Below are 26,301 nucleotides of genomic sequence, written 5' to 3'. Positions count from 1 at the left end.
CGAACTACGGCCTGCGGGCCGGATCCGGCCAGTTTGAAGTGAATAAAACTATTGAAAAAAAAAGACCATACCCTTTTATGTAATGATGTTTACTTTGAATTTATATTAGTTCACACAAACACTCCATCCATGCTTTTGTTCCGGCCCTCCGGTCCAGTTTAAGAACCCATTGTGGCCCTCGGGTCAAAAAGTTTGCCCACCCCTGCTCTATCTGCTAGACCCCAATACTCCCATTAGTAAAAATCAAAAATGCCTCAAGATATTGCCAGATGTCCTTGAGGGGCTGGAGAGGAGGGGGAAGGGCAAGCAACATCACTCCTAGTTGAGAACCACTGCTCCAGATGTAAATCCTTCACAAAACACAGCATTTTTTTTTAAATGAAATCTTTATTGTTCAGATTATTACATTTGTTCCTCTTTTTTCCACCCATAACTCCCCTCCTCCCAGTTCCCGCCCCACCCTCTGCCCTCACTCCCCACCCACTGTCCTCATCCATAGGTGCACGATTTTTGTCCAGTCTCTTCCCACATCTCCCACACCCCTTTCCCCCCAAGGAATAGTCAGTCCATTCCCTTTCTATGTCCCTGATTCTATTATAATCACCAGTTCATTCTGTTCATCAGATTATTTATTCACTTGATTCTTAGATTCACTTGTTGATAGATGCATATTTGTTGTTCATAATTTGTATCTTTACCTTTCTCTTCTTCCTCCCCTTCTTAAAGGATACCTTTCAGCATTTCAAATAATACCGGTTTGGTGGTGATGAACTCCTTTAGCTTTTCCTTATCTGTGAAGCTCTTTATCTGACCTTCCGTTCTGAATGATAGCTTTGCTGGATAAAGTAATCTTGGTTGTAGGTTCTGGGTATTCATCACTTTGAATATTACTTGCCACTCCCTTCTGGCCTGCAAAGTTTCTGTTGAGAAATCAGCTGACAGTCGTATGGGTATTCCCTTGTAGGTAACTGAGTTTCTTTCTCTTGCTGCTTTTAAGATTCTCTCTTTGTCTTTTGCTCTTGGCATTTTAATTATGATGTGTCTTGGTGTGGTCCTCTTTGGATTCCTTTTGTTTGAGGTTCTCTGCACTTCTTGGACCTGTAAGTCTATTTCTTTCACCAGGTGGGGGAAGTTTTCTGTCATTATTTCTTCAAATAGGTTTTCAACATCTTGTTCTCTCTCGTCTTCTGGCACCCCTATAATTCTGATGTTGGTACGCTTGAAGCTGTCCCAGAGGCTCCTTACACTATCTTCGTATTTTCGGATTCTTTTTTCATTTTGCTTTTCCGGTTGGGTGTTTTTTGCTTCTTCGTATTTCAAATCATTGACTTGATTCTTGCACTCCTCTGGTCTGCTGTTGGGAGTCTGTATAATATTCTTTATTTCAGTCAGTGTATGCTTAATTTCTAGTTGGTTCTTTATCATAACATCGAGGGTCTCATTAGATTTCTTGAGGATCTCACTACATTTATCAGCAGTTTCTAGAAAATTATTGAAAGACCTTAAAAGTGTGGTTTTGAGCTCTGTATCTTCCATTTCTGACATTTGCATCCTGTTTCTTTGTCTCTGCATTTTTTTATGTTTTCTTGGTGCACCCCCTAGTGGTCTTTGTACGCAGTCTTGTTGTAGTTAAGCCTTGATTGTTGTAGGTAATACTAGGGGGGATTTGACTTACAGGCCAAGTGGCTGTGAGAATCAGCTGTGTCTGCAGTGGGAGAACTTCTGTCCTCTAGGGAGGTGCTAATCTAGCCTTTGCCTGAGGCTATCCGGCAAATGCCTCTGTGCAGGATTGGGCAGGGCGGGTCCCAAGGGATCTACAGGGCGGGTGAGGCAAGCAGTTATGGCTGCTCTCAGTCCCATCCCCAGAGGCTCTGCCTCTCAGAGTCCCAGCAACCGCTGCAAACCTCGGAGAGAAAGCTGCCTTCAAGTTCCGACCGAAGCCAGACAGTCCCGCTTCTCCCGTTTGAGTCTGGGTCCCTAGAGACTCGCCCGGATCTGGAGCTCAGAGTCTGAGACTCCCTCCAGATTGAAACAGACAACCGCGCCCTCAGCTGCCAGCCCGCTCCACATGCACTCCGCACCTTAGTATTTGACTTCAGCACTGCGCCTCCTCTGAGTCTCGGTATGCTATTCTCTTTCCTCCTAGTTGTAGAACTTCCACTCAGCCAGCCTTCCTGTGGTTCTGGATGATGTCCGTTCCGTCTTTTAGTTGTATTTTTGAAGTGGTTGTTCGAGGCAGCAAACTCCAGCATTAACCTATGCTGCCATCTTGGTTTCCAAAACACAGCATTTTTAACCAAAGTTTAGGCCCGTACTAATGGAATATATTGTTTTATTTTCAAGAAACTTTCCATTTCACTCATACATGATAACCTATGAATTAATTTTCATCAGGGGAAACATCCCCCACTCCATTCTAGATACACACACTTGCACTAACAATGGATTTCTTTTGTGTATTTTTCCAACAAGTGCTTTCATATCCCCTACGTGGTTGAGAACTTCCCAATGAAAGAACGTACGGCAGAAGAGCTGAAAGAAGTGAAGAGGGTTTTGCAGCAAAGGAAGATTGAAACAGAGTGTTTGAAAGTACAATTTTAAATATATGTGTGTTTTTATAAGTGATATGTTTTACTTCAAAACCTTCACACAGATTTGAGTTGGGATACAATTTAGAATAAATTTAGATATTGTCTGTACTTATATTTTCATTTCGTATTAATTTGTAGAACATATCCTAATGAATATAGGAATCAAATCCACAGAATCAAGAAGCCTGTATCCTGCACAACACTAGCTAGCCTTTAAATGTGAGGATACAGCCCAGCCAGTGTGGCTTAGTGGTTGAGCATCAAGAGGTCACAGTTCTATTCCCTGTCAGGGCACATGCCCGGGTTACAGGCTGGATCCCCCGTGTGGGGCGTGCAGGAGACAGCCCATGAATGATTCTCTCTCATCATTGATGTTTCTCTCTCTCCCTTTCCCTTCCTCTCTGAAATCAATCAAAGTATATTTTAAAAATAAAAAAAATAAATGTGAGGATATACTTTAAAAAATGAGATTTGGGAATGAAATGTCCTACTCTTTTTATCTTCTCATCTCTCTAGGGATTGAATTAAGATAATTGATCAAAGATGAAGTAGTGTCTGTTTTGATATGCTTTTCCCTAAAGCAATTCCAGCTTTTTACAAAGCAGCAATCTCTATCAAAACACTACAAAAACACTTGACCTACTAGTGTAGTTTTGTTTTGGCAAGAACCTTGCATCCATTATTTTTCTGAAACATAAAATTGTGTATGTGTGTTCCCCCCCCCCCCCATCCTGCATGGTTCAGGGTTCAGGATCTGGAAGAGGAGCCACACACAAATGCAAGAGAGGAGACAAGAGATAATTTGGAAATACTGGGGTGCCAGGCAGGCAAGTCCAACTCAAGGGGAAGGACTTCTACCGGTGCCCAGGCCTCACCAGCCTTTTATTCATCTTTGGTTAAACATGAAACCCTTAGTCAGGCAGGTAATTGCAGTGACAGACAGGCTATCTTAAAGGTCAGTAAATATTAGGAGGATTTACTCTGAGACTATTTGATCAAGAAATAGCTTAAGCCCCCATTGTCTGAACTAGACAATCGGTGCATAACTCAGGCCCTTGCCGTGGGTTCCAGGGTCACCAGCATTCTGGGATCCTTGTTTGCACTTCTCTGCTAGTGAAGACAATGGGCGGCCTCCTGCATAAAATGAAGGTGTATTTAATTCTTCTTAACCTACCCACCAGTCCTATGTGAACAAGTTCCTTTGTAAAACATGAAAAGGTGTATTTTTTTAATGCTTAAGTTCTAACAAAGACTCAAAATATTTACAAACAGCTATCATCCTGACAACAAAATATAAATATTACACACTAGCAAGGACAATTTCTACTCTTTTGACTTACCCATAGTTTATCAGTTTCCAAAGCTTTCATCTCTTCAGCAGTTTTAAGTCTATCCATCACTTTGAATTCAGTTGTTGACAGGACAATTTAACTTCTTTTTAAAAAACAAACATATTTTTATTGATTTCAGAGAGGTAGGGAGAGGGAGAGAGAAATAGAAACAAAAAATGAGAGAGAACCACTGATCAGCAGACTCCTGCACATCCCCTTCTAGAGATCCAGCCCACAACCTAGACATGTGCTCTGACTAAAAATTAAACTGTGATCACTTGGTTCATAGGTCAACGCTTAATCACCAAGCTCTACCAGCCGGGACAATTTAACATCTTAAAGTGATTGTTGAAGCAATTAAGTTGTCACAAAATTGCCCTTTAGAGAATTCTTATTAACTTCCATGTCACCTTTTTCTATATTTAGCTACGGAAGGAAATTATAGAGGTTCAGTCTGCTATGACCATGGTTAAAAAGCCTCGTCATGAAGAGGAGGATGAAGAGGAGGAAGAAGACGTGACAGTAAAAGATACCAAGTTGCCCAATTACCTGCTTGGCAGTCTGTGTACTGATTTTGGGATACATGCCTCTTTGTTGTCAAGCCAATTGGAACTTCACTCCAGAGAGGAGAAAATCAACCAAATTATATTACTAAAAGTGGGTGAATTTTTTCTTTATCCCTGAAAATCTCTAATCATTCTCATGAGGTGTCTTACAAAGGCTCAAAAATTGAAATTTCATGCCAATCAAGTGATGTCTTTATATACACAGATGTTCTTTAAATATCCACGTTCGTTAAGCAAAGCTGTGTACAAGAGTTTCTTTCATCCATTTGGATTGGGTTCTGTGATAACCGATTTCCTAAAAAACACCTACACTGGCTGACACCACAAACAAACCATTCTTCTACTTAGATCTTCAATAAGCTCAAAGATAAAAGAAATCCTTGAATGCCATCTTCAAGGAAACCCAGACGTCAATTATGACCTCCTTGTATGATCAAGATGTGATTGTTTGTCTATTCCCTTAACCTTGGAAATATAATTTTCTTCCTAAGATTTGCATAACTTCTGGGGCTCGGAAATAAGGTGCAGCATGCCTCAGGCTCTAAGCTCCTACTGCTTGCTTTCCACCAAACAAAAGTCAGTCTCAGAATACATCTGTACATGCCTACGGAAGGTTTTTGAGAATTCAGTGATGAAGATTACACCAATACAAATAGTCTGAAATTTAATGTTGGCCATTCCTGATCCTGGAAGTCCTTCAGCCATGTCTACACTTTGAGTTCTAGCCTCCTGCCATGGTACTCTGCTCTCTCTTCCTATCTATTTCTCTTCTCCTTCAACCCCTGAAATTCCTGTGCATTTATAATAAGAACTGTTTAGTTACCTCTCTTCTTGCCCAGTTTCTGTTGAACTATGCATTTAATGTCTCACGTTTCTGCTGCTTTATTGAACCATTTTCCTACAAAAAGGTCCTTTGAGCCTAAGATAAATTCTGGTGCCAGCTGCTAAGATCATTTTCCCACCCTGCTTTAATGGTTTCATCTTCAATAGGATAGATATAGAGACTGAACTCTGATGGTAAAATAAAGGCTACTTTGAATTGATCCATTGTTCCTAGCAGAGATGTTCTCATTTGAACCCACCTGTCACCTTAGTAATTGGCTGATCCACCTCGCCAACTTGCATCCCCTTCTTACCTGAGAATAACCCGACTGTATAGGGGATCAATATTGTGTGTGCTTGTGCTTGTCTAGTAGATTCTCCAAACAACCTCTGTAGGCCATCTCTTCCTTACTACATCTCCCCCAAACACAGTTCCCAAGAAAAGACATTGCCCAATTTAAGCGCTTGCACATTGCTTTTTGCATGTTTTATGATCATTTTTAAAGAATGTATACAACAGAGCTTCTAACTATTCATCACCCACCTCAGCATTTTGAGTTATAACTTACATTTGGGGAAGAAGGTTGTGGTATAAGTTGTTGCCTTAATCCTATGTATGGGATACCACTGTAGGTTACTGAACCAAGGAATGATTTAATATAAACAGTGTTTTAGAAAGATTAACTTACTGAAACTTAAAATGATTTTGTGGGAAAAGTAAAGTTGTAGGATTATGTTACCAGTAGGATTATGTTATGTGATGTGTTTTCAGTAACATATTGATATTTCAGGATATCACTTACAAGGTAAAAACTATTTTCAATAATGAGTTTGATGCTGCATATAAACAAAAAGAGTTTGAAATTGCACGTGTGAAGGAAAGAAATGTAAGAATTCAAGAAATTATTTTAGATCTGGAATTGGAAGAATTAGTCTGGCTACCAGAACTTGATGACAGTGAGAAGCCAGAGAGAACCCTCGTTGTGGAAAATAGTGAGGTACTGGCAAGCTGCATTATCCCTTCTTTTGTTCTCCATGACAGTTTCTTACACTCTTATTTACTCATTTTGTTTGTACTACTGGGAGTGACAGCATTCCCAGTTATAAGTAACAAAAAGAGTTGACATAGCCTCTGCAATAATGAAGATTTCTTTTATGAGTCCCACCTTGTTCAGAGGAGATTTGGACACCAAGTCTAGAAAGAAGTGGGAACCTCAGACTGGAGTCTTGTGGGGAGTCTGGGAGTCTGTCTTCATCTCTTGGCCCTCTTCTCTCTGCATTTCAGCTTCCTAGTCTAGCAGTTTCTGCTTTGTATCTCCCTCACTGAAGAGAGTAGCTGATCTGAACCCGAATCTCTAATTCCCAATTCCAGATTTACCTGGGAGGGGGCTCCTTGGCACAACCGTGCCCAGTGCCTGTGCCGCAGGAGTTTGGGTTCCATTGTGGGAGGGAGGCTGACAGCGCTCCGGTAATCATGTAGGCCATTAGGGCAGCACGGGTCCCAAAGAAAGGGGGCTTCCTGGACAGCCTTCTTAAAAGGTGTGTGGCACAGAGGCGGTGAACAAGAAATGCTTAAAGAAAACAAAGTACAACCACATCTCATTTCTAAAAAGTAAAAAATGCTAGAGAATGCGCCAAGAAAACCCCTCGTTCACATGAAATGATCTAAATTGCTTTGGGACAAAAGGTAACAGTGTCGCTTAGAAGTAATGGCAAACATTTATACGGTCACTGTTCGAAGTACCCTGAATAGATTGAGACTAAGTTATCATTATAAAACCTTATAAAATAGGTACCAATATTACCTCCATTTTACAGAAAAGGAAACAGGCACAGAGAGGTGAAGTAGCTTGACCACACTTACAAAGGTAGTAAGTAACAGAGTTGGGGTTTGAACTCAATCATTATTCTTCCGAGTACTTCCTCTTAACCTCTACACTCCACGGTACCTGTTTAAGGAAGTCGGTTCTTCCAGAGCCAGACTCTAGCTACAAGACTTAAGACACAAGGACCCCAACCTGCTTCTCTTACCTAGGCCCTGCTCTGGTCTCACTTTGTATGCACATAATTAACCCTGCCCACTGCTTCCTCTCATATGCTAATCCCTTCTGCATTTAGGAGAGTGATTTTATAAACCATTTTGTCCTTCCCTGCTTAATCCCTGCAGTAGCTGCTCTGGATAACACCCACAAGTCTCTTTCTGATGGCCCAACCCTGGGCCTCCTTCACTCCAGCTGCTCTCCCTGCCTTGCTCTGTTCTGGCCACACTTGCATTCTCACAATTCCTTGAATGTCCCAAGCTTTGACCTCTCAGAACCTCTGTCCTGAAGGATTTGGCTTAGATGGCACTTCTTTGGACCCCTTCCCTTCCCATCTAAACCAGGTCCCCTGTTTAATTTCTTTAGTGACAGAGATGGATTTAGAGAGCTAATAGAGAAATAACTATTTTTTTCAACCTTCTCATTCTAGACCTTATCTTCATTCCAAACATAGGAAATTGGTTGTAAAATCTGGATATACCCTTTATCCCCTTGATATTTTCTAAACTCTTCTTAGTGTGTGGAAGGAAAGTTTAGTTGAATTTTGTAAGAACAGCAGAAAAACACATTTTTTTTCTTTCAGATTACAATTCAAAAACATGTTCCTCCTTGGCAAAAAGCCAAAAAAGAATTGTTTGCAGCCCAAAAAATGGAGCAATGGCTTCAGTCACAGGTATGCAGTTTTGCACAGTACCTAAAACCCTCATTCCTTTATGGGTTCCTGTTCCTAATTTGGTTTAATAGTGTTGTTCTTGAACTCTACTATAGAAACATACCAACACACTTGTCATGGTCAGAGTCACTGGAATCTCAGTGGCCCCCTTCCTCTCTCCCCTCCATGCCACTGCTCACCCTTCCCTTCCTAAGTGCAGTCATTCTAACATTGAGTGGGAGGCTGCCTGGGGTGCCACTAGAGCAGTGATGGCGAACCTTTTGAGCTCAGCATGCCAGCATTTTGAAAAACCCTAACTTAACTCTGGTGCCGTGTCACATATAGAAATTTCTTGATATTTGCAACCATAGTAAAACTAAGACTTATGTTTTTGATATTTATTTTATATATTTAAATGCCATTTAACAAAGAAAAATCAACCAAAAAAATGAGTTTGCGCGTCACCTCTGACACGCGTGTCACAGGTTCGCCATCACTGCACTAGAGTGTCCAATCTCTGGGTCAGCTACCTGCCCTTGTTGACCCTGGCTCTTTCCCAGGCCAATGACACCAGACATCGAGCCCTGATGGACATGATGGGAGGAGTCCTGGAAGTCAAGAAGGAAGATATTCTGAGAATGGTGAGATTTCCGACATCCTTATCAAAATGGAATTTGGGTGATGAGAACTTTTTACATTTGACCATTTTGTCTATATGAACCTGAGCTTTGAAATTCTACAGCAACAAGTAAACAACCTCCAGTACCTTATAAACATACCACATCAGACAAATAAGATATTGGGAATCACAGACTTGCCTTTCAATCTGACAAATAGGGCAAACAAACAAAAACAAGCAACCATAGTGTTTTGGTCTCACTGAAAGCAGGGATAATGCTGCACCTGTTATTCTCCAGAGAAACATTCCCTTTGACACCTGACATAGGTGCCCCTGGAGCTCAGGGGTAGTTCTAGCTATGAGGATATCAACACATACCTCCAAACCTGTCACCTAAGAGTCTGGGTATATCCCAAACTGTCCAACCTCTTTAAGTTACAGAAAAACAATTGTAACATTTTTTTTCTTATATTTTGGTCCAAGTGTCAGGTTATTATCTTGCCACTGTGAAGAACTATACCGTGTTAAAGGGCCTTGCTTTGAACTGTAATGATAACCCTGAACTTGTATTGTACTGCTTCATATAGGTTTGTGCTCCACTACATGCTTTCCTTTCTATCTTCAGGTGATTCCTCAGCCTGCTTTCATGGCAAAACCTGATGCTATATGGACTGAAGAGGAAAGAAAACAATTCAAAGAGTATGAGAAAAAAGTCAGGGAGTTAAATGAAGAAAGAGATAAGTACAGAAAGGTCAGAAGTGCAAATAATTCATATATCCTACCATATCCAGGATTGTTCCAGTATATTTTCAAATTAAGTGTTCTTGATTTTCTCATTGTCGTCAGTAGTTGAAGGATAGTGTTTCAACTGAAATTTTGAAGAGAATTTAGGGAACTAGGTGGATACAAAGTTAAAGAGTTAGAACAATTTAAAACAAGAAGAATGTATTTTAAATTTTTTAAGTTCTTCCTGATTTCAACATTTCCCATGTTATTACAATTCATTTGGTTCTCCAATCATTCTTCAGATGTTTCATGAACACCTATTACAGTATATTCAAGGCACTGCTCTGTATTGTCTGCAGCTATTTGAATTCAGTAATACTCTTGCTTGATTTACTCTCAACCTCAAGGAAAGGACTTGAGGGAAGGACACCATCAGCCCAGCACACACTTTACAGTTCTAATTGGAGATTTTTGCAATGCAGTTCTGCTTTTATCTCCTTCCGCTGCGAAGAAACATTCCCACATCAAAATTGCTTACAATTATAATGGAGATATAAAAGCTGATGGTATACAACCAAATAAATAATATTTATTCCTCTGTGAAGAAAATAAAATCATACCATCATTTGAGGCAGGACAGTTTGTCAGCTTTACAGTGGCTGTATCTCATGAACAATTTCTTTGAACCTTTTGTTAACCTGTCATGTTTTTATTCACTGCAGTCCTCTACGAGTGCCCTGGCATTTTGTCTTAAGATAGTACTTACCTGAAAGCCAAAATGAGTAGTTTTGAATGCAGTAAAGATTGCAAGGAGCTGGGGGATAGGAATAAAGTGTGGTTATTTACTCCGTGGTCCTGCACAGTTCGATACTGCACTGCCCACACCCTTACCGCCCTGCTCCCTGGTCAGGCTCACTTGGTAAAACCTAGCCTTGACAAAGCCCAGCACTTGGCCTTCTCTGCACTTGCACCTGCAGTAGGTAAAGAAAATAAAAATACTGACTGGCTTCACCCTAATGGCCTTAATCTTAATTAGGTCCTGACACCTGCTCAGCAAAGCTAGTCCATTTCCCTGCTAGCTTAGTCCACATCACCTGGGGAGCTTGTTAAACATGCAGATTCGGATCCCATCATTCTCAGGAAATGGGAGCGTCTTCAGAATCCTAACAAGCAGCCAGGCAGTGAGCCAACCGCACTTTAAGCACCCAGGTCCTACACTTCACGCGGTCTCTAGCCTCGAACTTCCAACCTCCATTCCCCTGTCACCTTATGTTCTGTTGCACTTGGAGAAGAGAAGCAATAAAAGATTTCCCTTACTCTTCTGCCACTATGTCTTCCAGCCCCTAAAGTAAACCCCTAGAATCTCCCTGCTTTGCTGTTTCTTATGGAAGAAACGGCCTTGCGTCCACCCAGGCCTGGTCCTCCCCTTGTGCACTAGCACCATCCGGTCTCACCCTGCAGCATGGTTACTCCAGCACTTTGCCTTTCCCCTGCGTCATCAATTTTCCCCTCTCTGCTGGAGTTTTCCTACCAACATACACATGCTGTAATCTTTTACATTGTATACAAAAGGAAAAGGAAAAAGGCTTTTTTGAAGGAGACTCTGGAGTTCTTTCTACTATTCTTGTTACTTAAAAATAAAAAGTTAAAAGAAAAGAATTCCTTTGATCCCACTTTCCTGTCAATCCACTACTCAGTGTCTACTCAAAAAAACTCCAGAAACAAACTATGATCATTCCTATTTCTCCCTTCTCAATCTTTAAAAAAATAAATAAATAAGGAAGGAGGAGGGGAGGGGGATAGATATTGAGCAAGTGATAAAGCAAATGGGGCAGAATATTAACAGCTGATTAAATTGGTTAAAAATATATGGGAATTCTTTGTACTACTGTAACTTTTCTGTAAATTTGAAGTCATATCAAAACTTAAAAGATACCAAAAAATTTAAAGATAAATATTGTAGAAACATGTCTAGAATTGATCTGCAGATGTTGTTTTCTTTAAAGATGTAAACTCATAGTTTTTCACTTACCTAGTATTTGCTTAGCTCTATATCCTGGTGGAATATTTTTAAAAAGGGGTGGGAACCAGCCGGTATGGCTCAGCAGTTGAGCCCCAATCTTTGACCCTTGCACCAAGAGGTCACTGGTACAATTCCTGGTCAGGGCACATACCTAGGTTGTGGGCTTGATCCCCAGAAGGGGACGTGCAAGAGGCAGTTGATCCCTCCATTGACCTCTCCCCGGGCCAAACCCCAAAAGGAGTCATATACAATGCTATATGCAATACTTTAAACAATAAGATAAAACTTAAAAAAAAAGAGGCAGTTGATTGATGTTTCTCATCGATGTTTCTATCTCTCTCCCTCTCTCTTCCTCTCTCTCTAAAAATCAGTAAAAACATATTTTAAAAAACATGAAAGGAGATGGGACTTTTTTTTTTACCTGATGTAGAACTGCTTAGAAAAATAAAACATACCAAAAAACAAGAAAGAATATATATTCCCTTCTTATTTCCTTAAAATCTAAACAATTCTATGAAGATATATTCATGGCCTTTACAAAAAAATCAAGATTTCTTTTTCCAGGCTGAATGTGTGCCTGGAAATTTCTGTCCTATATAGAGTCAGAACTTTCTGGAAAGATTTGCTGTGATTTGTTTCACTAGGCTTACTGCCACCTGCATCATTAGTAATGATCAGTGATTTTTAACTTTCTTTTTTTCAGTAAAATATTTTTCAGCAAAAATCTCAGACTCACAATCTATTAAACAAATCCAGGTACAACATCTCTGATTGAAGGGGGCCGAAGAGCCTAGAACACCACTCAAGACTTGCCTGCCACCTGACCCTCCCTTGTGGCAAAATGTGAACATCACTTCCTAGGACATTTGATGTCCCTAAACGTTAACTTTGCTGTTGACTTCCTTTCTTTCAGTCCTTAGAAGCAGAATTGAGGAAACTTCAAAACTCAATTCAAGAAAGCACACAGAATTTTGATGAATATTTGAAAAGACTCTTTGAAAGGAGAGTGAAGGCAGAAATGGTTATCAACCAGGTAAATAAAAGATTCCTTACATAACTCTTTTAAAAATGAGTTTCCAGGTCCTCTCAGTGTTCTTGGGATATTGACCAACGTCCTTTCTGGCACCAAGGTCCTAGGGCAGCCGTGGGCAAACTACGGCCCGCAGGCCGGATCCGGCCCGTTTGAAGTGAATAAAACTAAAAAAAAAAAAAGACCGTACCCTTTTATGTAATGATGTTTACTTTGAATCTATATTAGTTCACACAAACACTCCATCCATGCTTTTGTTCCGGCCCTCCGGTCCAGTTTAAGAACCCATTGTGGCCCTCGAGTCAAAAAGTTTGCCCACCCCTGTCCTAGGGACTCTGGCCCTGGCTCCCACTCTAGCCTCATCTGTGCCACACTCCCTCCTCTGATGCCTTTTGTCCTTCCTCCCAACTCTACTAGGAATATTCTCTGCCAACGTCTTTGCATCCTGGCCTGTATCTATTTATCTGTCAGGTTCCAGCTTAAAAGCCAATTCCTCAAGCTACATTAGATCTTCCTATCATATACTTTGTTCTTTTGCTTTGAATCATGTATTTACAACTAAATTTTAATTTTTGTGTGGTTACTTTTTAATGCTCCCCAGCACTATCTCCATGAGTCTGTCTTATTCATCCCTGTATCTCCAATGACTAGCAAAGGGCTGGGTTCATCTTTATGTTAAATAAATGAATAATCCACATGCACAAAAGATCAAGTGAAAAATCTGGCTTAATTTCATTCAGCAGTAAGAATATAAATGAAGCATGCATTGACTAGAGAAGCAAGAAAGTCAAGAAGTGGAGCCTTTAAATTCTGAGGGAAAATTATGTCTAACATTGGATGTTATACCTTACCAAGCTATCAACTGAGTGTAAGAAAAGAAGAAGAATATGTTGAGAAATGCAAAGTCTCAAAAATTTACATGCACCCACTTTCAGGGAGCTGCTGGAAAATGTGTCTCACCAAAGCAAGGGGACCAACCAAAAAAGATGAGGGCAGCTAAAGGGACCTTGAGGAAGCAATCTGTACCCTTAGCAGCCCAACAGGAATGCTATACCAAAAAGGTTTTATTTAAGAGAGTTTAATGCATGGACTCTTTACAAGGGAAGCAGCGAGGAATGGCAAAACACACCGAGACTAGAAACAATGGGAAACCAGTATCATCTCTAGAGCCAAAGAGGCAAGGAGAGGGAGCTGTTACCAGGGCCCAGCAAGACCTGTAGCCATGGGAGAGGTGCCACTCCTCAGCAGACATAGCCGTAGATAGAACATAACGACTGGCTGGCAGGAAGGGAGTGTGTGCATATGGCAGTTGGGTGGGGGAAGACTGGAAATGAATATCCCAGCATTAGTCATAAGAGCAGCATTAGTCATAATGGCCAAAGAGTAAAAATAATCGAAATGTCCAACAATTGTAAATGGGTAAATAAAATATGGTTTATCCATATAATAGAATGTTATTCAGCAAAAAAAGGTACTGCATGCTATGACATGGATGAACCTTGAACACATGCTAAGTGAAAGAAGCCATATACCAAGGCCACATATTGAATAATTCCATGTATAGGAAATGTCCAGAATAGGCAAATCCATAGAGACAGAAAGTTAATTAGTGGTTGCCTTGGGGCTGAGGCAGGGAGGCCTCTGGAGGGTGAGCAGGGTGGGGCGGAGAGAAATGGGAAATGACTGCTAAAGGATTTATTTTCAGAGTGAGAAATATTCTAAAATTGATTGTGGTGATGGTTGTACAACTCTGTGAATATAGTAAAAATAAAATGGGTTATATACTTAAGTGTATGGACTGGGAAACACATCTTATAAAGCTATTATTTTAAAAAGATATACTTGTAACATCTTTCATACAAGAGAATGAGAAAACTATCACAGACTACTAAGTAATATCAAAAGGACTCAGGAACCAACTTTAAAAGCTCCCCTAAATGGAACAATTTAAGATTCAACAATGGTAAATAATTACAACAAACAGAAACCCATCAAATTTGTTTAAATTTATGAATTTGTGATATTTTAAAAAGTAAAAAGTGCTAATGGTTCACTTTCAGAAGATAACAGTCAATTCATTATCTAAATAAACTGATAAAGAGAAAGCATCAAGTATTTATTCTACCTTTCTATATGTATTACTAGAGGCCTGGTACACAAAAATTTGTGCACTCAGGGGGGAGGGGAGTCCCTCAGTCCGTCCTGTGCCCTCTCGCAGTCTGGGACCCCTTGGGGGATGTCCACCTGCTGGCTTAGGCCTGCTCCCCTGGGGAATTGGGCCTAAGCTGGCAGTCAGACATCCCTCTGGCAGCCTGGGAGCCCTCAGGGGATGTCCACTTGCCAGCAGAGAGCAGGCCTAAGCTGCAGTTGGACATCCTTAGTGCTGTTGAGGTGGTGAGAGAGGCTCCCACCACCACTGCTGTGCTGGCAGCCATCAGCCTGGCTTGTGGCTGAGCAGAGCTCCCCCTGTGGGAGCACAATGACCACCAGGGGGCAGCTACTGCATTGAGCATCTGCCCCCTGGTGGTCAGTGTGTGTCATAACGACCAGTCATTCCCAGTTGTTCTGCGGTTAGGGTCAATTTGCATATTACCCTTTTATTATATAGGATAATCAAAAGGCAGATAAAGAGAAACCTCTCTTTATAAAATAACTAGAGTCCTGATGCACGAAAATACATGAAAGAATAGGCCTTCCTTCCCCTGGCTGCCAGCACCTGGCTTCCTCCCTCCAGCCCTGGCTTCATCAGGAAGGACATCCGGAATAATGTCTGGAAGGATGTCCGGTCTAATTAGCATATTACCCTTTTATTATTATAGATTTCAATTAGTAAGTTAAAAAAGGGTATAATAGAAATAGAATATTACCATTTTGCAACTCTCAATGGATTAATGGACCTGGGCATTGAGCATTGATAGCTGCTAACATCACAAAAAGAAAAGACAACCTGATATTATACATACGTCTCCTTTTCAAAGAACACAGTATCTCCTACAGTCTTGCTAAAGGGACCAAACATTGGTCTCATCAGACCTCTGATTCAGCTGCCAATTTTCAGGAAATACATGGGATGAAGGACCCTGATAAATTCACCATAAATATACAACTAGTAAAATGCAGACTAGGTGATAACTGCAGACAAACGTAAGGAAAAGAAAGGGATGGAAAGGAATCTGTGGAGTATAAAAAACTTAAAAAATGTTATATTTTTTTAATGGAAAAGTTATACTATTGTACTTGGACAAAGATACTTGGGTAATAAAACTATAAGGAAACATAAGAAAGTGATTACTCTGAGTCAGGACAGTGGTTATGATTGGGGTGGAGGCTATGATGGGACACATGGAAGGGCTTTGGGTAGTGGCAAAGTTCTGTTTCATGAACTGGACAGTGACTACAAGGGTGTCTGCCTTCATAACAATTCATTAAACTCCACATTTGTTTGTTACATTTTTTCTGTATATAGTTTTTACCTTACAATGAAAAGATGAAAAGTATAAAACAACTGAGTAGTTATTGTAACAGTTTATATCCCCATTTTCTTAAAAAAAGATTCATCTTTCTTATATGTCATAAACTTGCTTGATGAGTGCCAAGTCCTTGGCCCTAAATAGAATAATCCTTTATTATTATTATTTTTAAAATCTTTATTGTTGAGAGTATTACAGATGAAAAATTCTTTCTTAAGTAGGACTATTGATCATTCCCCCTTTTTAAATATTCCCACAGGAGGAACTGAAAATAAATAACCTTCTCTTTTCTTTACTGTTGGATGAAGAATTAAGCACCAGAGAAACATTTCTAAACAACTATCTTAAAAAGAAGCAGGAGGAGAAAGTAAGTATAGTATCTGATACCTGAGTACAGCATTTTTTGATAAGACATGCTCCTTTTTTAACAAGAGCACACATGCCTAGACCCTTCCTTCCTTCCATATTCCTACTCAGCTATGTGCACTCCATGGCTCCCTGTCTGGAACTCTGCTCCAGGGTGAGGTGAAAGTTATGATTCTTCATTTGCAATCTTTTAATCAAAAGAACTATATATCTTTCATGTGACATCTATAATAATAAAAGCATAATATGCTAATTAGACTGGACGTCCTTCCAGACAACCTTCCAGACAAAGGAAGGGCTATAAGGGAAGCCTGAGTCCCGGGTGCCAGAGGGAAGCCAGTGCCGGCAGCCAGGGGATGGAAGGCCTATTCTTGCATGAATTTCGTGCATCGGGTCTCTAGTATGGTTTATAAAATGAGGCCATATAGCTTCATGGTTAAAAAAAAAACACCTGATTTTAATCACTGACTGGCTATGGGGCCTTGGACAAGACATATACTAGTAGCCTTTTAAGCTATTTGCAAGCTCTTCACTAGGGAATGTTGTTCTCTCTGGACCATTTGGCACCCTAAGTTTTACTACTGTAAGCAGTGGGTTAGCTTATAGAATAAAAAGCTGTCATATTCTGTAAAACCTTATCTAATAAATAGGAGCATGGATAGATGAGTTTCATTAAAGAGACAATGAAAGAAAAATGCTTGTCACATAATTTTCTAAGTATGTTGGCCTTTATTGGTAATATTAATAAAAGTTAAGTTATGAGCATGGTTGATTTAAAGTACCATATATGACATATGTACTTATTCTTTGCTAAGAGTCTGTTAAGCAGTATATGCAAAGCACCTTCTACATACAACCCTACTCATAGCAACCCTGCAGGGTACTGGCATTCCTTACAGATGTGGAGACCATCTCAGAGAGACTGGTAACATGCCTAAGTCACCAACTAGGATGTAATATGGCAGAAACTGGAACTGTGGAAATAAATGAAGACCATCTAAATGAGAATAAGCAGACTGTTCATTCAGAGCTTGGTATAGTAAGGGAACCAGCCATCATCATTTGTGTTTGGCAGGCATTCAAAGGCAGGCAGAGGGATGGGAAAACTTTATAATGAAAAAAAGAGAGGGCTTCAGATGCCCTCTATTCTGATGTTATTGGCATGAGGAAGCGGGGTGGGGGAGAGAGGAAGTTATTTAGAAATTCAGCAACCTATGTGATTGGTTTGGGGAGAATATTGGCTTTCTCTGGTTGGTCCTAAGTTAGAGATGGTGGCAAATATTTTAAAAGATGAAAGTTATTTTTCAAGTCTTGACAGTTTGGGGCCAATTGCTGTAGAGGTTAGGAATAAGAGTTCTATTTTTATATTTGGTCTGGCCATTGTCCTTTTATATACTCAGTCTCTCAGAACCCAGCTCCAGGAGACTCCCAAGCCTGTGAGATTTTATCATCCATATTGCCCTGCCGAGAATGTAGCATGCTCTGTAGTCACTTCCACACTCGCATACAGAGCTAGCTATACTCAGAAACAGGTGATTAGATGTTTGTTTCTTTGAAGTCTCCAGTTGGTTTAGTTTTTCTATAAATGTTATCTGCAGCCCAACTGGTGTGGCTCAGTGGTTGAGCATTGACCTATGAACCAGGAGGTTGAGGTTAGATTCCCAGTCAGGACACATGCCTGGGTTGCAGGCTCGATCCCCAATAGGAGGCAGCCAATCAATTATTTTGTCTTATCATTGATGTTTCTATCTCTCTCTCCCTTTCCCTTCCTCTCTCTGAAATCAATAAAAACATATATTTTTTTAAAATGTTATCTGCAATGGATACATCACTGACATATTTATCTTGTACTAGAAATTCCTTGTTCTTTTTAGTGCCTCATATATTTGTGTTTATTCTGAAAAATATTCAGTTACAACTGGCTATTCCCAATGTTGTTATAGAGCCAGACTGTAGAGGCCATCCAGAAAGCTAAAGACGACCTTGATTTGTACAAGGAGCACTATGACAACTTACTGGCAGAAGACAAGGTGAGAGCCACAGTCTTACCCACTTACCAATGCAGTAGAGTTGCTGCTGCCTGGACTTAAGGGAAGATTAAAAGAATTACAATTTAATTTCCTCATAGATTCTTCTCCTACTAAAATTCTCAATTATGAGTTAATTCCATTCTATACCTTTGTATATTTCTGAAAATCACTGTGTAAAAATAAATGTGTGTAAACATCTCTGGTTTAAGCTTTCTCTTGCACAAAAATGAGAGAGATCATCTAGACTTTGGAGCTTTTCAAATTTCAGGTTGCAGGCCCCATTAGTTGGTTATGATATCAATTTGGTAGACTATGATCAGCAGTTTTTTAATGGAAAATAATGGAATAGAAAAGTAAATAAAGAAGGATGGAGTAGCCCTTTCTAGTGTTCTTTAATGGTAGGCCCAAGGACCGAAGGGTAGTGGGTTCGCTGCCTGGCCCCAGTTGGGGCACATGTGGGAGGCAATGAGTCAATTAAAGAAAAAAGAAGAAGAATGGAATAGGAATGGAATGAAATGGAATGAAATGGAATGGAATAGATTTTGCATGTTTTATGGGTAAATATTTTGAAAAACTTCAGTTCTAAGACCTCTAATATGAAATAATATTTTTAATTCACTAATGTGCTTCCTATTAAAAATCTTTGAGAAATCCTTGTACAGTGAGTGGTCACTCCCTAACAAGTCTTCTTTATAAACCAAGTTTTCATGGCTTTTAAAAATCAAAGTGATAATAACCCTATATTGGCAACAGATAAAATGTTTCTGAAACAATTGCAATCCTGCAATGATCTGTTTGTGCTTAGGTTATGGATCGCAGCTTTAAAAAGGAATTTTCTGAAATCCCCAGTTATCAGGTGGATATGCTCTACAAACTCTTTAAACGCCGACCAAGGTTTGTATCTCCTTTGCTATCATGTATCTGAGGAAAAGTCTCTAAATAAATAGGAATGTTATCAGATTTCAACTTTTCTCACAATTAGATGGAAATATTCAGTCTAACATCTTTTATGTGAAAATGTTCAAGTGTCTTGATATAATTCAGTTTTTTTAAAGATTATTCTTATATCTTAAGGTTAGTAATGAAGAATAATCATTTCTTTTCATTATGTAAAAATAATTACCTAGGTAAGCAAAGAGTCCCTTGTGGTATGAATTGGAACTACATGTAAAAGGCTTCCAGGACAAAATAAGTTTGGGGAAAACCTTGGGTTAAAAAAACAGAAAAGTTAAACAGTTTTCTTTACAAGAACTTCTCAGAACTTGTTTTTGGCCTTTGGGTCTCCAAATACAAAAAATGGAGTAAGCAGTGTGTTCCGAACTTATTTTACCACAAATCACTTTTTCTCAGAGCATCTCCTGTGATTGTGTTTAAGACAAAGTCCAAAAAATGCCAGTACAAATTCTTGAATATAACCATTATCAAAAGAGTTTTAAAATATTTGATTTTTATACTGAGAGTATCATTAGAATTACAGTCCTGCATATTTCCAATTTTTTATAAATTCATATTTCCATAATTTTCAAATGTAATCTAGAAATCAGGAGTTTGTCACAAAGATATAGGCCCATTTGTGTATGAGATACAAACTCGTTCTCTCACCTTTGATGGGTTACATGCAACCTGAAGAACTCAATTTAGAACATGGTTCATATCTTGATTTCCCTATTTTTCAAGTAATGAGTTATAATAAGCCTTGTGAAGAAAGTATTCTGTTCCTCATCTAGAGAAACAGAATAACAATATTCACGTCATGGTGTATTGTAAAGCATTTGATAGTGAACTCCCTTCCCAGCCACAGCCCAGGGAAACAAAACTAATCTATTGGTGTAGATGAAAGAGGCTCTTCTCGAGTTGTGTGCACATCGGAACATAGTCTAAGCTACTCACCTGCAAAAGGATACCTGCAGAGGACGTGGCACAGAACAAGGGAACACCCACCCTTCTCTTGGGCCTTCACCTGCCAGCTTAAAAATACCAAGAAGGATGTATTTTTTCAATTCTTATATTTTCATATTTCTGGTTATGAACTTTCCTTTCTGCTTAAAGAAGACCATTTAACATTTCTTATAAAGTTGGTTCACTGATAACTAACTCCTGTGGATTTTGCTTGTCCCAGCCACTCTTGATCTCTCCTTCAAGAAGGGAGACCTTTTGTAATCCAGGTAATTTGCCAGTGCTGACAACAGTTAGGGAGCAGCTATAGTTTAGCCAAGGTCGTGTCTGGGATCCAGAGAATATGGAAACAGATCAAAGAGGGTGCTTTTCTCTTTGGAATAATCTGACTACAAGTGCCAAAGGAAAGTGTCATGCAATGTCATACCTATGCTAAGGATCATATTATTTAACATTGATTTTTTTTTTTTGGATGTATGAGAATGTGGAAGGTTGATGGGCTTTTATTGATAATACCAGGATTCACAAACCGAAAACACACTCAGAGATGGCCAGTCTTGTGCCTTTTGGAGAGCGACCAGGATCTGGGAAATTGAATAAAGATGCCTTTGCTCAGTTAATGAAAGCCATGGATGACTTGGACAATACTAATAACATGCCAGAAGGCTTGGACCCCTCGGTCTGGAATCATTTCTGTGTGACCAGACGAATGAAAGTGGAAAATGAACAAAAAGTATATAACTTTTCAATTTCCTTTCATTTAGTGCACTAATATAAGATACATAGTTTATGGGTGGTCAGTACTCCCAGAAAATCTAATTGTTTAGGTTTTCTTGCTAGGGTAGTATTAGTAATATTAATAAGAATAATAATGAAATAAAATATTAACCATAGTGTTACTGAGGGCTAAGTATAGGTCAATACCTGTGTAGACCCACACTGTCCAAAATGGTGGTCACTCACTCCATGTAGTTATTGTTTACTTGAAATAAATATGGCTAGTCCTAATTGAGACATGATGTACGTAGAAAATACACACAGATTTAGAAAACTTAAAATAATGAAAAAAATAATGGTAAATGTCTCAATATTTTTATATTTATTACAGGTTGAAATGTTAATATTTTGGATATATTGTGTTAAATAAAATATATTAGTAAAATTAATTTTACCTGTTTAATTGCACTTTTTATAATGTGGCTACTACAAAATTTAAAATTACATATGTGGCTTGCATTTATGGCTGATATTATATCTCTCTTGGATACCACAGTTATAGACATAACTTCCCTTCTCCTCTCTGCCTTGATCTTGAGTAGTCCTTACCTCTTTTTGCATCGATTAGAATTATATTCCACCAGAAACAACTTTATAGTTTTGCTAGAATATTTTTTTAAATGTAACCCAGCCAGTGTGGCTCAGTGATTGAGCTCTGACCTATTAACCAGGAGGTCACGGTTCCATTCCCAGTCAGGGCATATGCCTGTGTTGCGGGCTCGATCCCCAGTTTGGAGCATGCAGGAGGCAGCCTATCAATGATGATCTCTCATCATTGATGTTTCTCTCTCTCCCTCTCCCTTCCTCTCTGAAGTCAATAAAATATAAAATTTAGCAAAGGGTAAAAAGTTGAGAATGTGTTTAATTGTAAAGAGAATCCTTCCTCTTGTTGCTTCTTGACCACCTCTTTCCTCCCCTCCCCCAGATTCCCTAAATTCAGTGCCACAGATTGGCCTATTTTTATAAAGTATCTATGATTTTATCATTTTACCTAAGGTGATGAGAACAAATGTTAAAATAAGATATAAGAAAAATTTTATTGCTTGCGTATTTGATTTTCAGCAAGAGTAATATTTTCAAATTATTCATGGGATATACCATATAAGTTCTAGAAATCTTGTATTATTTATGGCAGGGATTTAAATTTTTATTAATCTCTTAGAAAGATGGATTTGTTAAGGTTTTGTAACAAAGTTAACGGATGTATGTTTTCTAAAATTCTTTAAATTTTTGTTTGCTTTTATTTCTAAAGCTCCATATGTTCTGAGATGTTTGTGGCTTGGTTTCTTCAGGTAAAGCAGAAAGCAGCTGGTTTAGTGGAAATGATGGCTTTCCTCCGGAAGAGAGTTGATGAGGATGAGAAGGTGCAAGAGGAAATTGAAAAAGTGTCCCATGAACTCATTCTGTAAATCCAGCCTTTCATTCATGTTCATTTATTCAAAGTCTAACCTAGGGCTAAATTAGCTTCTGTTATCCTGGGGGAAGAATGCCTACTCGCTCGCTTACAGCTGGCAGAGACTTATATATCTCCTTGAGCTTCAGAATTTCTCTTTGAAAAAGTGCATTTTGTTACACAACACCTTATTTCAGAATGGAAGTTGCCTACATGTTCCATTACTATTATAACAAACTAGAGGCCTGGTACACAAAAATTCGTGCATTGGGGGGTGGGGGGAGGGTGTCCCTCAGCCTGGCCTGCACCCTCTCACAGTTTGGGACCCCTCGGCGGATGTACACATGCCAGCTTAGGCCCACTCCAGGGAGATCGAGCCTAAGTTGGCAGTCAGACATCCCTCTGGCAGCCCGGGAGCCCTCAGGGGATGTCCAACTGACAGGCTTAGAGCTGCTGAGGAGGCAGGAGAGACTCCACCACCACCGCTGTGCTCACAGCCCTCAGCCCAGCTTGTGGCTGAGCGGAGCTCCTCCTGTGGGAGCACACTGACCACCAGGGGGCAGCTCCTGCATTGAGCATCTTCCCCCTGGTGGTCAGTGCACGTCATAGCAACCGGTCATTCCTGGTTGTTCCGCCCATCGGGTCAATTTGCATATTACCCTTTTATTATACAGGATAGGTAACTTTTGGAAAAAATTTAGTATTTTTTCATCTCCTTCTACAAAAAAACACAAAGAATTTGTTTTTGCTGATCAGTAATTTTGGGCTCAAGCCACACAAACAACTGTGTGGAAAATTAATTAGTTATTTAAGAATTTTCCATCTAGTCACCTAACCAGCTAATATCTTTTTCTTTAGGGGAACTTGTTGTATTTTGCTGAGTGATAGGGCTACAGCTTTGTCCTTACTTTACTTTTGGCTATATTTACAGCCATATTGACATGTCATTTTAAGATCTAGGTTATAAAGAGAAATATGAGTTACCTAGAAATAGATTTGATAAGTAGCAGATAAATTAAACATTCTTAATATATCATCAGAAGTCAATACATAATCAAAACATCAATAGATTTATTATTTGGTAGCATCTCTGTTTTTGTCAACTTATGATCACAATTATATTAATGTTTTATAATCATAAAGTGAAACTTTATGAATATATTTCTGTCCCTACCATTTTTTGAGCCTCCCAAGAGTGATTTATATCAATAAGAAGGGGTATCCTGGAGCCCTCTGGGAAAGCTCATTATTGGGAACATATTTTCCACATTAATTTCCAGCATGTTTTCCTTCAGCTGAAGGACATTTAAATTTGGATATTGCCCGATAATAGGTGAAATTTGAAATATAAATCCATTATAATTACTTACTTTGAAATCTTTTTAAACTTAGATTACAGGAAGAGAAAGTGAAATTCCAGTTGAATTTGACCATCCAAATTCTCCTTAAACAAGGACAAGTAGAACTGGAGAATTTTCAGTTATTGCTGGAGTATCCTGATGCCATTCTCATCAACAAGACCATAATTGAAGACCTGAATGCCGTGATTAGGGTAATTATTATTTTTTAAAGAGAAAACAGCCGAAACCGGTTTGGCTCAGTGGATAGAGTGTGGGCCTGCAGACTGAAAGGTCCCAGGTTCAATTCCGGTCAAGGGCATGTACCTTGGTTGCAGGCACATCCCCAGTGGGAGGTGTGCAGGAGGCAGCTGATTGATGTTTCTCTCTCATCGATGTTTCTAACTCTCTCTCTCTCCCTTCCTCTCTGTAAAATATTAATAAAATATATTTTTTTAAAAAGAGAAAACAACAACATATTACCTACTGTATTAAATATTTCTTATTCCTCCATTTTTATGACAAATGTGTTTATTTTCTCTAGCTTACAGAGTTTTTGACATGATACATACTACATTTTTTTAAAAAATCTTTGTTCCGCTCAATGTAATGCGTCTGCCTTTGCGACTTTCTCTTAATCTTTATTTTCAACAGTTTATCTATTGCATCAGGAAGCAGGGCAGAGAGCCAGGCTACAAATGCATACAGATTGGAGGATTGATGATTGGTCTGTCTAAGCATTGACATATAAATTGGCTATCCCATTCAAATTTATCCTATAATTCCCTCTGTTTAATAACCATGCTTTATAGTCGTCAGATTTTTCCCAAGAAGTAATTTTTTAGTATTTGCTATATTTTTAAACAGACACAATTATTTCTGTGATCCATGTTTTCCAATTATAGAATACTGCTTCAAATATTCTCTATTCTTTGTGCAAAATCATATTATATGAACATCAGAATATACCTTTTTTTTAAGACTCAAGGGCATAAGAAAGTTGCTAGCATGATGGAAAGTAAAGATATCCACAAAGGAATATTTCAGATTGAGTGGGAACATAAGAAAATGGAGATGGAAATGGAAGATCTAAATCAGAGGGCTTGGGATATTCAGATGCTGTTTTTTTCAAGAGAACGTCAAAAGGTAAGTTCTCCCTGCCCCACTAAATAATTTTAATTTCATTCAACTAGTAGTTAATTAGAAGCCTCAGTGATATCAAGCATATTTGAAGCCAGAAGTATTTCATAGTTTGTCTACAAAATCTGTCTTTTCTTTCTAGTAATTTATATTTACTGCCTTGGGTTCTTTGTGATCCATTCTGTTGTATAGCTCTATCTTGCAGTTCACTGAGGATTTCCTACTTGTCAAATCCAGTGGTCACTTTCCCAGTCATCAACATCCTTCAACTTTCTATAGCATTTGACTCTCTTGATTGCCCATTCCTGTAGCTTTTATCATCCCCGTTTTCTCCTTTTTTGCTTCCAACATGTCAAACCACTTTGCCCCTTTTACTCATTTCTCTTTTGCTTCTAACTCTTGAATATACCTATTTTTTAAGACTCTGCCCTTAGCTCTCTTGTGTTCTAACTTAATTGATTACTTTTAAGAGACTAATTCAAGCTCTCTGGTTTCCAGTTCAACTCCAATCCAAGCTCTCTGGCCCTGACCTCCCTCAAGCTCTATTTCTATATTTTATACCTCCCAATAGCATCTCTTCTTAAATTGCTTCTGTAGTGTTTTTTTAGTCACTCACTCAGGCTTAAAGTTGTAGTCATCTTTGATTACCCTCTTTGCTTTGCCTTTCCTTCCATGTCTTGCCTAGTTTATTTATGTATTCCTTCATTCTCTATCCCCACTGCCTTTACCCTAGCTCACAACTTCCTTTTCAATGATTTAGACAATCTATATTATAAAAGGCCAGAGGCCATAACGCCGTAACGACCAAATGACCGGTCACCAGGAGGTGCATTGATGGGTCTCACGGCGCGGCAGGTCTTGTCTCATGGCGCGGCAGGTCTGGGGTCTCATGCGATTTTGCACCCTGGGCCTCTACACTAATAAAAGACAAACATGCAAATTGACCATACCTTCGCTACGCCTTAATCCATGCCCACCTGCCAATCAGAGCAACTATATGCAAATTAACCCAACCAAGATGGTGGCTGGCAGCCACAGAGCTGGAGTGAACAGGAGGCTTGGTTGCTCCAGTGATGGAGGAAGCCAAGTTTCCTGCATCCAGCTGTAGCCTCCGCAAAAGGCAACAAAGTTTCAATTATAGAAGGTAAATAAATCCCAGAATAAAAAAAAAAAGAAAAAAGGAGAGGCTGGGAGTTTCTGTCGCTGGGGGCTTGGCCAGCCTGAAAATGGCCCTCAGCCCCTCACCCAGACTGGCCAGGCACCCCAGTGGGGACCCCCACCCTGCAGGAGGTGTGACCAGCCTGCAAACAGCCATCAGCCCCTCATCCAGGCTAGCCAGGCACCCCAGTGGGGACCCCTACCCTGAAGTGGGTGTGACCAGCTACAAACAACCATCAGCCCCTCACCCAGGCTGGCCAGGCATCCCAACGGGACCCCCACCCTGATCTGGGACACCCTTCAGGGCAAACCAGCTGGCCCCCACCCATGCACCA

At 39.6% G+C, this 26,301-nt stretch overlaps 1 protein-coding gene across 1 annotated transcript in view; it reads left to right on the top strand.

Annotated features, from left to right (window-relative positions):
- Nucleotides 1-26,301, top strand: part of CFAP43 (cilia and flagella associated protein 43) — an 84,290-nt gene that overhangs the window by 55,107 nt on the left and 2,882 nt on the right. Inside the window, exons 22-35 of the mRNA XM_059661328.1 lie at nucleotides 2,473-2,589; nucleotides 4,349-4,579; nucleotides 6,102-6,308; nucleotides 7,933-8,022; nucleotides 8,562-8,642; nucleotides 9,246-9,371; nucleotides 12,283-12,402; nucleotides 16,129-16,236; nucleotides 18,179-18,265; nucleotides 19,071-19,159; nucleotides 20,681-20,894; nucleotides 22,231-22,343; nucleotides 23,724-23,883; nucleotides 24,650-24,814. Of these exons, the coding sequence (XP_059517311.1) occupies nucleotides 2,473-2,589; nucleotides 4,349-4,579; nucleotides 6,102-6,308; nucleotides 7,933-8,022; nucleotides 8,562-8,642; nucleotides 9,246-9,371; nucleotides 12,283-12,402; nucleotides 16,129-16,236; nucleotides 18,179-18,265; nucleotides 19,071-19,159; nucleotides 20,681-20,894; nucleotides 22,231-22,343; nucleotides 23,724-23,883; nucleotides 24,650-24,814 (1,908 nt within the window). The remainder of the gene's footprint in view (nucleotides 1-2,472; nucleotides 2,590-4,348; nucleotides 4,580-6,101; nucleotides 6,309-7,932; nucleotides 8,023-8,561; nucleotides 8,643-9,245; nucleotides 9,372-12,282; nucleotides 12,403-16,128; nucleotides 16,237-18,178; nucleotides 18,266-19,070; nucleotides 19,160-20,680; nucleotides 20,895-22,230; nucleotides 22,344-23,723; nucleotides 23,884-24,649; nucleotides 24,815-26,301) is intronic.

The sequence above is a fragment of the Myotis daubentonii genome, chromosome 13 (assembly GCF_963259705.1).
Source record: "Myotis daubentonii chromosome 13, mMyoDau2.1, whole genome shotgun sequence".
Taxonomy (NCBI): domain Eukaryota; kingdom Metazoa; phylum Chordata; class Mammalia; order Chiroptera; family Vespertilionidae; genus Myotis; species Myotis daubentonii.
This window is presented reverse-complemented; position numbering and strand designations above follow the sequence as displayed.